The following is a 13,202-nucleotide window of genomic DNA, read 5'->3' as shown; positions in this document are numbered from 1 at the left end:
GGTCTTGCAAACTTTATATGCAGGGGAATGCCAGGACCAAGAAGTGGGAGCAGGGCAGGGGGAGGGTATAGGGAATTTTCAGGATAGCATTTGAAATGTAAATAAAGAAAATATCTAATAAAAAAAACTTAGACAAAAACCCGGCCCAGCTATTTCGTCCGTACCTAGTCCGCGGTTATGGTGTCGTTCATGGTGAAAGCCTATCTTCTGGACAAGGAGGAGGCGACCCGCGAGATCCACCGCTTCAGCTTCTGCTTCAGCCCAGAGTCGGAGGCAGAAGCCCAGGCTGCGACCGGCCTGGGGCCCTGCGAGAGGCTGCTGAGCAGAGTGGCTGTGCTGTTCCCCACGCTGAGGCCTGGAGGCTTCCTGGAGCACTACCGCGAGGAGGATGCGGACTTGGCTGCCTTTTCCAGTGATGAGGAGCTGACAATGGCTATGTCCTATGTGAAAGATGACATCTTCCGCATCTACATTAAACAGAAGGAGCGCCGGCGGGAACATCGCCCACCATGTGCTCAGGAGGCACCCCGAAACATGGTGCACCCCAATGTGATTTGTGATGGTTGCAACGGGCCTGTGGTGGGAACTCGCTATAAGTGTGCCCAGACTATGACCTGTGCAGCGTGTGCGAGGGGAAGGGCCTGCACAGGGAACACAGCAAGCTCATCTTTCCCAACCCCTTTGGCCACTTCTCTGATAGCTTCTCTCATAGCCGCTGGCTTCGGAAGCTGAAACATGGACACTTTGGCTGGCCTGGCTGGGAGATGGGCCCACCGGGGAATTGGAGCCCACGTTCTCCTCACGCAGGGGATGGTCGCCCTTGCCCCACAGCTGAGTCAGCTTCTGCTCCATCAGAAGATCCCAATGTCAATTTCCTGAAGAATGTGGGGGAGAGCGTGGCAGCTGCCCTCAGCCCTCTAGGCATTGAGGTTGACATTGATGTGGAACATGGAGGGAAGAGAAGCCACCTGACACCCACCACCCCAGAAAGTTCCAGCACAGGCACAGAAGACAGGAGTAACACTCAGCCAAGCAGCTGCTCTTCGGAAGTCAGCAAACCTGACAGGGCTGAGGAGGGCCCTGCTCAGTCTCTGACTGAGCAAATGAAAAAGATAACCTTGGAGTCGGTGGGACAGCCAGAGGAACAGATGGAGTCGGGAAACTGCTCAGGAGGAGACGATGACTGGACACATTTGTCTTCGAAAGAAGTGGACCCATCCACAGGTGAACTCCAGTCTCTACAGATGCCAGAATCAGAAGGGCCAAGCTCTCTAGACCCCTCACAGGAAGGACCCATAGGGCTGAAGGAAGCTGCCCTATACCCACATCTCCCACCAGAGGCTGATCCCTGGCTGATTGAGAGTCCCTCTGTCCCATGGATGAAACCGAGAAACTCATGGATGCTGTCCATGGGTTTCTCAGATGAAGGCGGCTGGCTCACCAGGCTCCTACAGACCAAGAATTATGACATCGGGGCTGCTCTGGACACGATCCAGTATTCAAAGCACCCTCCACCATTGTGATAGTGCTGTGGCCAAGCCCCACGACCTTGTAGTTGCATCACGTAGAGCAGCAGGGCTTCTATAGATAGGCCCAGTTTCTTGGCATTCTCGTAGAATCTTCAGGTGGGAACGTGTGGTGCCTTTCCAGGCAATAGGAAAGTGCATGCGGAGAGTTCTGAGTGTGCATATGCTGACGCCTGAGAACAGACCCAGGTACCCTTGGCTGAGCTGAGCTTCCTCTGCTTTCCCTAGGCCTGGCCTCTGCAGGGAACAGTGGCACACACTGCACTCCCACCTGCTCTTGCCGCCAGCATTGCACCAGCAGTCCAAATTCCTGCCTGATAACCCGTGTTTCCTTTATTAAAAGTGATTAGTACAACTGCTAGTTATTTTCAACAAATAAAGCCATTATGTTAACAGGGGACTGCCCATAGTGTGTGAAAGGTGGCAGGCAGGGGCCTACAGCTCCTAGGGGGTGGAGAATTCATGTGAAGGATCTTACCATATACTGTCCCCCTTTCTAATGGCCACTCTTTAGTGTTTGTGTCTAATGTTAATGCTTAAAGTACAAGACCCCCATGTAGCTTCCTATGACTTGGTTTTTAAGGAACCTGTAATAAAATGGCATATGCACTTAAAAAAAAATTCCAAATCTCTTTAAGAGACTCAAGCCTCTCTAAAATATCCAACATCTCTATAAAACTACAAAGTGTCCTCTTAACTATGGGCCCTGTAAAACCAAGAAATAAGTTGTATGTCTTATCTCAAAAAGAGTCAGGGCTTAGACATTATTAGATGGATGCAAAACTCAAGTTCAACAGTGTAAAAAAAAGTCCTTCACTGTTTAAGATGACTTCCTGTTATGTGTATGTGCACAAAAGAGAAATGAATTTTGTGCTTAACATCTTGGACTCATTCATTGTTATCTGGACTCCAAAAGACTCCGTTTCTCCAGCTTTGCCATTGGCAGGCAGCACACAGCTTGTCTCATAGTCTAGTTCCACACTGCACGTGTTGCTGTCCTTGGAGGTTGCCCATGGTACTGGCAGCTCCAAAATATCGGGGTCTCCACAGTAACTATGCTGCACTTAATCAGTAGCTTCATCTTGGGATCTCTTCAAGAATTCTGTCCCTGTCAAATTGGTATTTTGTCCATGACCCCTTCAATCCTGGGGTTTCTACTTGCAACTGAGGTCACAACTTCACAAATGGCCTTTCATGGCTTCTCCTCAGGAACTTCAGCCCTCCCAGAGAGGGACAAATCTCAGCTGCTTTCCATGATCCCTTCATGTCTTTAAAGCCAGTACCACCTAAGTAACACTTAGACTTTACCAAGCTCAGCTGCCACAACAGGGTACAGCCTTGGCTGTTTCTGGACCATTACTTCTGTATGCTCACCCTGAATAAATACATCAAGATTTCTTCTTGATGATATTGCTCTCTTTTTAATCACAGCTGATATTTCAACTCTAGCTGACCAGAATCAAGTGTTTCAGAAAAGAAAAGGTTTTACTTCCATGGTCTCTTGTTAATCACAGTTGACTCTTTTGCTATAGTTGAATAGAACCATAGATTCTTAACACAAAATATCACACAAACAGCCCCAGTGGCATCTTCAGTTCTCTCTGAAACTCTACAAGCCAGGCCTCCACTGTTCTGATCTTTCTCAACACTAACTTCCAAGTCTCTGAAATAATAACTTGCTAAACTCTGAACACTCAGTGGTTTTTCTAGTGGCAATTTTATAAGTGTGTTTCTCCCTTAACCCAGCTAGTTATCAAATAATTGATACTGGACTATTATATTTACTTAATTAAAATTAAGGGCACAACAACTGAGCAGTATCACTCTATTTTAATCCTCTAAGCTAACACGGCAACCTTCCTGGTAAAAATTCCAGTGACATTTGCTTTTTATCAAAAAGGATAAGGAAGGACACTTCATACTCATCAAAGGAAAAATCTACCAAGAAACACTCTCAATTCTGAACATCTATGCTCCAAATGCAAGGGCACCCACATTCATAAAAGAAACTTTACTAAAGCTCAAAGCACATCCTGCACCTCACAAAATAATAATGGGAGACTTTAACACATTACTCTCATCAATGGACAGATCATGGAAACACAAACTAAAAAGATGCCCAGTGAAACTAACAGAAGTTATGGACCAAGTGGATTTAACAGATATCTAAAGAACATTTCATCCTAAATCAAAAGAATATACCTTCTTCTCAGCACCTTGTGATACCTTCACCAAAATTGACCATATAATTGGTCACAAAACAGGTCTCAACTGATACAAGAAGATTCAGATAAACCCATGCATCCTATCAGATCTCCACAGACTAAGGTTGGTCTTCAATAGCAACAAAAACAACAGAAAGCACACATACACATGGAAGCTGAACAATGGTCTACTCATCTGTAACTTGGTCAAGGAAGAACTAAAGAAAGAAATTAAAGACTTTAGAATATATCCAAACTTATGGGACACAATGAAATCAGTGCTAAGAGGAAAACTCATAGCTCTGAGTGCCTACAAAACGAAACTGGAGAGAGCACACACTAGCAGCCTGACAGCACACATGAAAGCTCTAGAACAAAAAGAAGCAAATTTACCCATGAGGAGTAGACAGCAGGAAATAATCAAACTCGGGGCTAAAATAAACCAAATAGGAACAAAAAGAACTACACTAAGAATAAACAAACAAACAAACAAACAAACAAACAAAAAACCCAAACAAACAAACAAACAAAAAAAGACAAAAAACCAGAAGCTGGTTCTTTGACAAAATCAACAGGATAGATAAACCCTTAGTCTGACTAACTAGAGGGTACAGAGACAGTATCCAAATTAATAAAATCAGAAATGAAAAGGGAGCTATAACAACAGAAACAGGAAATTAAAAAAATTCTACTACAAAAGCCTATATTCAACACAATTGGAAAATCTGGATGAAAATGACAATTTTCTAGACAGATACCAAATACCAAATTTAAATTAGGATCAGATAAACCATCTAAACAGTCCCATAACCCCTAAAGAAATAGAAGCAGTTTTTAAAAGTCTTCCAACTAAAGCCCAGGCCTAGATGGGTTTAGTGCAGAATTCTATCAGACCTTCAAAGAAGACATAATACCAATGCTTTTCAAACTATTCCACAAGATAGAAACAGAAGGAACGCTACCCAATTCATTCTATGAAGCCACAGTTAAGCTGCATATTCTCCCTTGGAGATTGTATGGTTCCTGTCTAATCAGAAACTTGTTATAATTTCCTTTCATAGAGGACTTCATAAGAGATTTTTTCTACTTCTATTATGTTTTATGTTCCAAATAGATTTTAAAAACTTGTTCAGTGCATATTACTTTTAGTTTCAGAAGATATCATGCATATTTAAAAGGCATTTATTATATATTATTTTGATGACTTAAACTTTTAATAATCAAAATAAAACCAAGACTTTAAAAAACTCATACTTATTTAAATTTGGTAAGTTTACATGAATTTCGGTCTTACTTAAGTAGGATTCAGTTAGCTTTAAATTTACAAATGAGTACAGAATTAATATGTAAAGAGTTGACTACTGACTGCATATACCTAGGCTATTCTGAGAAACAAAGGTTGTCAAAATGTAGAGTTTTGTCAAGGTCAAAACCTGGAGAAGGTACAGAACCGACTTTGTTGTGTTCTCTAGCTTTGAATTTAGGCAACCTCATTCGTGAATTCAACCTGCTGTGCATCAAAACTAAAGATGCTGCAAAGAAGGCAGATACATCTCGGTATACAGTGCTCTTGCTCAGTGGCCACATTTCCAGGCAGTGAAGAACAACACTTGGTCACCCCAACACAGAAACAGAAGCCCTGTCAAGTACCACAAGTGGAGAGTTTCAATCTAGTAAATTATTTAGCAGGACACAAACATTCCAATTAGTTGCTGGACTAGAAGAAAACACTGTTGATGCTCAAAGTGACCTAGGCAATAAGAGCTGCAGCAGACATCTGTCACCCCCAGGAACTTGGAGACCCAAGGTAGTATTATCATAGCTTTGGAGATTAGAGAAAGGGTTTCCCATTGCTGGCTCTTTCACCATGAGGTAATGCTTGGTTAATGAAGGGGTGACCCACAGGGGAAATAAAGAATTACAGTTTTCCCCACTGCTAGGCATTCATAGAATGCAAGCCTTTTAAGCTTTCTTCTTATTCCTGTGTCTTATCTGCTTCTCCTGGTAGAAGCCTTTCGGAAGCCACTGGGAGGGTAATTTGCAGGGTCCCACCTGTGCTAGCCACAGGACAATAGAAACCAAGAAGTAGACGAGAATTACTGCACACTGTGGGTTTAATGCTCGTGTCCCACTCAGACAGATTTACTGCATACAGTGGGTGCAACGCTTGTGCCCTGCTCAGATTTGTGGAAGCCAAACTGCCTACAATGCTGATACTTGAAGGTGGGACCTTTGGAAGATGAACTAGATCAGGAGGCTGCCACATTCTTGGGGGGATTATGGGAAGAAATGATAAGATCTGCTTGAAGATAAAGCAGGAAAGTAGATATTCTCATCAGATATTGGATAGGCTTTTGTGGTATTGTTATTGATAAAGACTTCCAATCTGTGGTATTGTGTTGTGGTAGCACAAATTGAGTAAGACTGCATGATCTAGCAATTACACTTTTGAGTAAATAATTACTTCTAAATTGAAAGTAGGGACTCAAACATTCTCTTACACTCATTTTCATTCACACTCTAAAAGGTAGCCAAAATCAAATAAGGAAACGCAAGGTGGAGTAGACACACAAGAGAATATTATTCAGCCTTTAAAAAGGAAGGAAGTTTTTTCTCATGGAACAACACCTATAAACCGAAGACCCCATGAAACCAATAAACCACTTACATAAGTATAAACACTATATAAGTGTACTTGTTCCCCAGTGGAGTCAACTTAGAGAAATAAAGCAAGATAGTACTGCCAGGAGCTGAGTCGGGGGGTGGGGGGTGGGACAAGACATTGTCTAACAGGTGTGGGTTCTGTTTGGAAGAAGTTAATGGGGTGGCCGAGCACCTTGTGAGTACACCTACATTCCCCAGACTGTACATTTACAAATGGCTACATCCATGAATTTTATGTTATGAATCATGAATTACAAGTGTAGTGTTATGCACACCCCTTTTTCCACCATTTTTTTTCTTGAGACAGAGTTTCTGACCATCCTGACCCTGGCTCAGAGGGTTGATTGGCCTCAAATTTGGAGATCTGCCTGTTTAATCCCTGGAATGAGAGGCAGAGAGAGGAGAATCTGTGTGAGTTCAAAGACAACCTGATAGACACAGAGAGTTCTGAGACAGCCAGAGCTACATAGTGAAACCCTTTTCTACCCCCACCCTCCATTCTGAAGAACCAAGAAATACAGAGTGAACTACTGTGCTAAGGACTTGCAGTGAGCTGCATTGCTAAGCTAGGGTGGTAAGTATGCCAGATGGAGACCATGCTGTTTTGATGAAGTTGTTTCCTACTTAACATTGGTTTATGGAATGTCTCCTTTTCCGTAGACAGAGGACAAGTGGAGTAATGCAGGTGGCTGTCAGGACTAGATGGAGTGTCCCTTCCAGCAGTTTTCTACCAGGAAGTGGGGACAGTCCAGAAGACAGTGCTGGATGATGACATAGTAAAGAAAGTCGGTGAGAAGACCTGCCCTAGAGCATCTCCAGCTAAAGCTCAGAGTGCAGAAGTCCACAGAATAGGGGCATCTCTGCAGCATCCATAGGAAGGGTGGGGAGGAAGTGTACAGTATCTCAGGGCCTCCTTATACTCTAGGACTTCTGACAGCAGTGGGATGGAACCTTGGGCTATGAAGTAGGAAGGGAGACCAAAGATAGGTGTGGGGCTGCCCCTGGAATTGGAAGTCACAGGTTGTGGGCTGGGCCTGGTGGTGGCAGATGTTTGAGGAAGACTGCCCGGCTGAGAATAGGAAGGGAGAAAGGTGGAGGCAGAGGGCTGCAGGCTGGTGGGTAGAGGTTGTGGATTGTTACTTTCCTGATATGCTTTTTGAAGGTAAAACACCTCCACCCCTCCCAGCCACAGGAGGGGAGTGAGACATAGGGGAAACAAAGCATTTGAAAATTCAAGTCCATTTAATAGCAGAACGGAGCTGTCACCCTATTCTCCAGAGTAGAAACCCTGAGCACTCTGCATGGTGGGACAGAAGGGGAAGAGAGAGCCTTTGGGAGAGGTGTGAGCCTTTGGAGGTAGGGTGGTATTCCAGAGAGAGTGAGAACAGTGGGGAAGCACAAGGTCTGGGGAGAATGAAGCCCTAGCAAGGCTCGGAGTCTTTGTTTCCATGTCATAAATGAGGTAACACTACCACCTGCCCAATTGCAGGAAGCTGCCCTCCCAGCACCCAGTTCTTGCGTTTGGCATTGTTGATAGCCCTCCAGCCTTGCAGCTTGCTGTTCTGGGGTGGAGAGAGAAGTCCCTCCAGGTTCATCTTCTCACACCTCTTTGCCTCCCCACTTCACAAGTTTGGCTGAGTTTCTTTAACAATTTTGTAAACACCATTCTCATCTACAGGATAGAATAAGCTGGCCCAGCGGGGTAAGTGCTAATGGTAAGGGTGGGTATTTAGTTAACCTTTTCAAACAACCTGAAGCCAGAGCCAGAGGGCCCATCCCCAAATCCAAAGGTAGAAACTGCCTAAAATTTAGTTGTTCTCGGTCAGTGAGAAAAAAATCAGGAAGCAAATATTTCTGAGACTTATGGAAAGATTAGCCGTGCATGAAGAAGAACCTGGTGAGAGTACTGGGCGGGACTTTGATTTGCTATCGTCTACAGTATTGTAAGAAATGGTCAGTGAGTACAAGGATGATAACTTGAGTGTGGAGTGTGTTCTAATAGGACTTTAAACATTCTTCCAAGATGTACAGATTTAGTGAAAAAGACAAAACTTTTGTAAGAGAAAGCCACCATTGAGAACCAAAATCTGATTCGCCCAAGAGCAAAGCTGACCTCTCAATAGAAATGGAATGCCGGAGGGGACTTAAAACTTTGATTTCATTCTTTGAACTCCAAAGTCCCTGACTTAAGTAAATTTTGTTAGTCCTATAGATTACATGAAGCAATGTAGAAGTTAGTCTGTTTTTGGCAAAGCTCATGAATTCTAGAGTATAATTCTGTAGCTCAAAAAAACCTTGAATTTCCTGCTTAATTTTTTCTATTAAAATAATTATCTTATTAAAAATAAATTAATAAATTCATTTGCCTCTTAATATCCCAGAAGGTACTGGTAAACAAGAAAAAAAAAAAACTAAGAAGAAACTATCACTAAATAGGTTGGCTATGTAGGTTAGTTACATTTTAAGGTTTTTTCCTGAATATTAATTTTACTCTGCCACATGGGATGGAGCTTGCTTGGGAAGCTGACTTTCTTATTGATCAGTGTGTCTTGACCATGGTTTTGTGCAAGTACCCTGAAGTTTCCTGGTTCCTGGGAGGCATGCTGTGCTTTCTGGCCAGCCTGTTCAAGTGTTCTCTGTGGGTTTGGCAACACTTTCAGATACAGGCTACAGCTTAGCTCATTCTGTGTGATCTGGCCTTGACCTCTTCTAAGACACAGTCTGTCAAAGGGCATGCCAATTTACCATATGGATACTCAGTCTGTGACAGTGACTTTGAGAGTCAGGAGCGGTACCCAGAATTAATTGTGTTGCTACTTAGCTTAGATATGGGGCCAGGACTATATGGAGGTGTTCAGATGACTTTAGTGTGGGCATGATTCAGGTGTGCTGGCAGTTGTAACCCACTTCTGTAGAAACTTGGGTGGGGCCAAGCACTAGTTGAAAGTCTCATCTAAACTGTTCGAGACTACAAATGTCCCGGATTTCAGATTTAATAGTATTTCTGTAAGTACAATGAGATACCTTGGGAATGATTCCCAACAGGAAATTTATTTGTGCACCATAAACACTTTATGCACATAGCTCAAAGAAACTTATTTGTGGAATTTCTACTTTTGGCGTCTTGCTGGTGGTCAGAAAGTGTGTTCAGATCTTGGAATGTCTCAGATTTTACATTCCCAGACTGAAACTCTCTCCGCTGAGTTATTCAGCCCACCTATACTCCATTTTTGAGAACGAACTTGATTGGTGGCAGCTTGGACATAGATTCAGATTTTGCTAGACTTTCCTAGCATCTTGTAATCATGTTATTTGGAAACGCATCCAGTTTCCTAAATATGCTTTCCTGTCTGAGTATTCATATACACTGTTATCTCTACCCCTTCCTTCCTTTCCTCAACCACAGCTCATCCTGGGCAAATCTAAACTCGTTCAGGGGGAGGAACATACACCCCCAAAACACCCAGTATCTCTCACAATGCAGCATGTCCTACAATACTGTAATTGTAAGCATAATTTCCCATTTTTCTTTTTTTCTTTTGTGCTACCACAAACTTTCTAACTTGAAGAAAAGGAAGTTGTAGGTTGTCCTGATGTTGTTTGTATTTTGATATTAATTTCGTTTCCTCAAGAGGTATTGCCACTTCCCCCCAACCCCCAAAGAGCAGTTATTCACATACTCAGGTGATCTCATGCGACCCTTCTCCCCATTTTAACTGGCCAATAAAGGCTAGAGCCTGTGATTAGGCAGTGGAGGAGAAAGGTGGGACAGGAGGTCTTTGAGAATAGGGGCAAGTATAGAGAGAGGAGAATGAAAAGAGAAGGAGAGAGGAGGAAGCCCAGATAGAGTAGAACCACATGGCCAGGAGAAATCACAAGTAGCAAAGGGTCTTATAGCTGGAGAATAAGTTAGTATAGTGTTAGATCTACCCAGTCTAGACATATAGCTTATAATTATAGTAACTAGACTCTGAGTGTGTGTGTTTATATGAGCTTATTGGAGTTGGAAATTCCAGGAACAGGAGGCCATCTGAGATGTTGAAAGCTCTATTCATCTTGCCTCCCATGGCTCCTGAGCAAAAAGAAGATGACAGTACCCAATTATTCAATGAACCAATTTCTTTCTTTTAATTAAAAGAAAGAAAGTGGAGAAATGTTTGAATTTAGTGTCAAAACAGGTAAAAGAGCAAAGAGAGAAGGGAGGAATGTCCAGGAACTAAGGGTAACTCATTTACTAATTGTAAGTGGAATTTATTAACATAATGCTATTAGAATTTAGGTCCTGCCAATATTTCCTTACCAATTTGCTTCTACAAACACACTATTATCAGGAACACCTTTTTTCACGTAACTTCTTTATACACTTTACCATGCCCCTAGGATAAGCTGATGTACTTGGAATCTCTCTCTTAAAGGATTTTAGCTCAGTAGATGGCTGAAATATGTTTTATTCCATTACCCTACAGAAAACGTAGCTTTTGTGTTTATTTACTAGGAATAAATTATTTTCATGATTTAAGTATTTCATTTTGTTTGTGAAATATTTTTGTTGCAGTAATAAACAAAAAACATATGATTTATAATGGCATCTTATTTGAAATGTACATCTGCAGGGCTTGGCCACAATTACAGTGCTGTGACTGGTGTGGCAAACACTCATAGTGTTGGTATGGTGTACCTCCGAGTTATTGATACCACCTCACTCAGCCAACTCCCTGATTCCCACTTCACTTCTGTTTTTGAGAATTTGCTGTTTGTTTTGGAAATAGGTTTGGGTTTCTTTGGCTTTTTGTTAAGCAGTGGTGCTAAGTGGCTGTAAGACTTCTGACTGCATTAGGCCAAGTACTGCAAGTATCAGATCTTTATGCCAAGGAAAGGCACCCAGAGGAAACAGGAAAGTCACAATGACACAGAAGGGCATCTTTTTGTAGTAATCATGTGTGTCTTGGTTATTCTGGAAGATTTGAATCTGGAATTTAAAATAGTAGATGAATAATCCATCACCAGCAGCTCGGCACACAATCTAGAAAGATGTGGAGGAGTACATCTGGGTAGGAGAAGCACTCAGTCCTAAGTATCAGCCATGAAAAGGTTTGTAGGACTTTAAAGAATAAGGGCACTAGCGCCTCTTTGAGGGGACTTGGGTTTAATTCCTACATGAGAGCTAACAACTGTCTGTAACATCATCACATAATCACACATTCAGGAAAAATCCACAAGTGCATATAAAATAAAAATAAGTACATTTCAAAAAAGAAAGTGGGCTTTGGCTTTAAATGATTTCTTAGAGAAGAAAAGATGCATTTCACAGTGTTGGTTGTGGGTGTTTTACTGGATGGTTGGAATAACCTAGGATGAAACCCTGGAGTCCTGAAGTGAAGGCCTGGCCCCTTTAAACAACAGCAGCCTGCAGCTCTGCTAAACCTGAGCTCCTGCCTCTTTAACTGTCATTGCTACTAATCTATGAGGCATTGTATGGGAACTCTGGTTGTAAGAGCAGGGAGAAGTCATGGAGGATCAACAGACTTTCATCTCTGTACCTTTTAAGTCAGAGGGCAGTTTCTCAAACTGAGTTAGAAGGAGGTGCTTTTGTAGAGCTTTGAAGAGTTTCTTTGAAACAATAGAATTTATTTGAGCCTTTCCCCTTCAAAGTAAGAGTCCCTCAAGCAAATAATTTCCTTTCTTTACTTCTTAACGTCTATAAACTAACACATGTTGCAGAGTAAACAGAAGTTTGATAGTGGGAGGAGCAAGCCAAACTGAGAATATAAATACATGCTGAGTGGCTCTAGTGTAGAGAAACGCAGTTGAAACCTATTTATTTATTCATTTATTTTTATTTTTTTTAATATTTTTTTATTACGTATTTTCCTCAATTACATTTCCAATGCTATCCCAAAAGTCCCCCATACCCTCCCCCCCACTCCCCTACCCACCCATTCCCACTTTTTGGCCCTGGTGTTCCCCTGTACTGGGGCATATAAAGTTTGCATGTCCAATGGGCCTGTCTTTCCAGTTGAAACTTTTAAAAGAATTGTTTAGTGGTTGTTTGTTTATTGCACCCACTGTCTGGTATTACCACTCCACATTTACTGTTCTTAAAAAANTTATGTGTGTGTGTGTGTGTGTCTATGTGCAGGAGTCTGTATGTGTGTGTATATGTATATGTGTGTGTGTGTATGTGCAGGAGTCTGCATGTGTGTGTATATGTACATGTGTGTGTTCACATGCCCACAGGGATCAGAAGAGGGTGTTGGGTGCCCTGGAGTGGAGCTGGGGGCACAGGTGACTGTGCGTATGACTAATATGGGTGCTGGGAACTGAATTCAGGTCTTTGGAAGAGTAGCCAGTGTTCTTAACTGTTGGGCTCTCTCCCACTCTCTGTTTTAGTCTTAACTTCCTTTCATGATAGCAGGTTTGCAGTTGCTGTATCAGTGTCCTGTGAGTTTCCCATAGTCCTGTGAGTAAGCTAAAGCTTCTAGTAGTAACCTAATTAAACCCAAATTTCACCAAGATGAACATGAGTGAACCGTTTCTGCGACCTGTCACTGGCACTTATTTGTCTCCGTAGGGTAAGTCCATGCAACACTCTTGAAGCTTAAAACCCTTCACAGGTTTTCTTTATTGAAGAAAATTGAAGAAGTCATCAACACAAATCTGGGATGCATAATTTTCATGTAACACCAACTTTTACCTCAAAACTGAGATGTCTACCTCTTCCTTTTATGCACATAATTTACGCTCCTGAAATGGAAACAAATCAGAAATATATAGAAGAGCACAAATCAAGAACTAAAGAAAAATATTA

At 42.3% G+C, this 13,202-nt stretch overlaps 1 protein-coding gene across 1 annotated transcript; it reads left to right on the top strand.

The window, feature by feature from the left end:
• Window positions 1–177: 177 nt before the first annotated feature.
• On the top strand, window positions 178–1,537 carry LOC110302322 (sequestosome-1-like). Its single transcript, XM_021173177.2, is given in 3 exon segments — window positions 178–595; window positions 598–1,224; window positions 1,339–1,537. Coding segments are annotated over 3 exon segments (1,230 nt in total). The 3' UTR covers window positions 1,524–1,537.
• Window positions 1,538–13,202: the final 11,665 nt, after the last annotated feature.

This window comes from Mus caroli, chromosome 1 (assembly GCF_900094665.2).
Source record: "Mus caroli chromosome 1, CAROLI_EIJ_v1.1, whole genome shotgun sequence".
NCBI classification, from domain to species: domain Eukaryota; kingdom Metazoa; phylum Chordata; class Mammalia; order Rodentia; family Muridae; genus Mus; species Mus caroli.
This window is presented reverse-complemented; position numbering and strand designations above follow the sequence as displayed.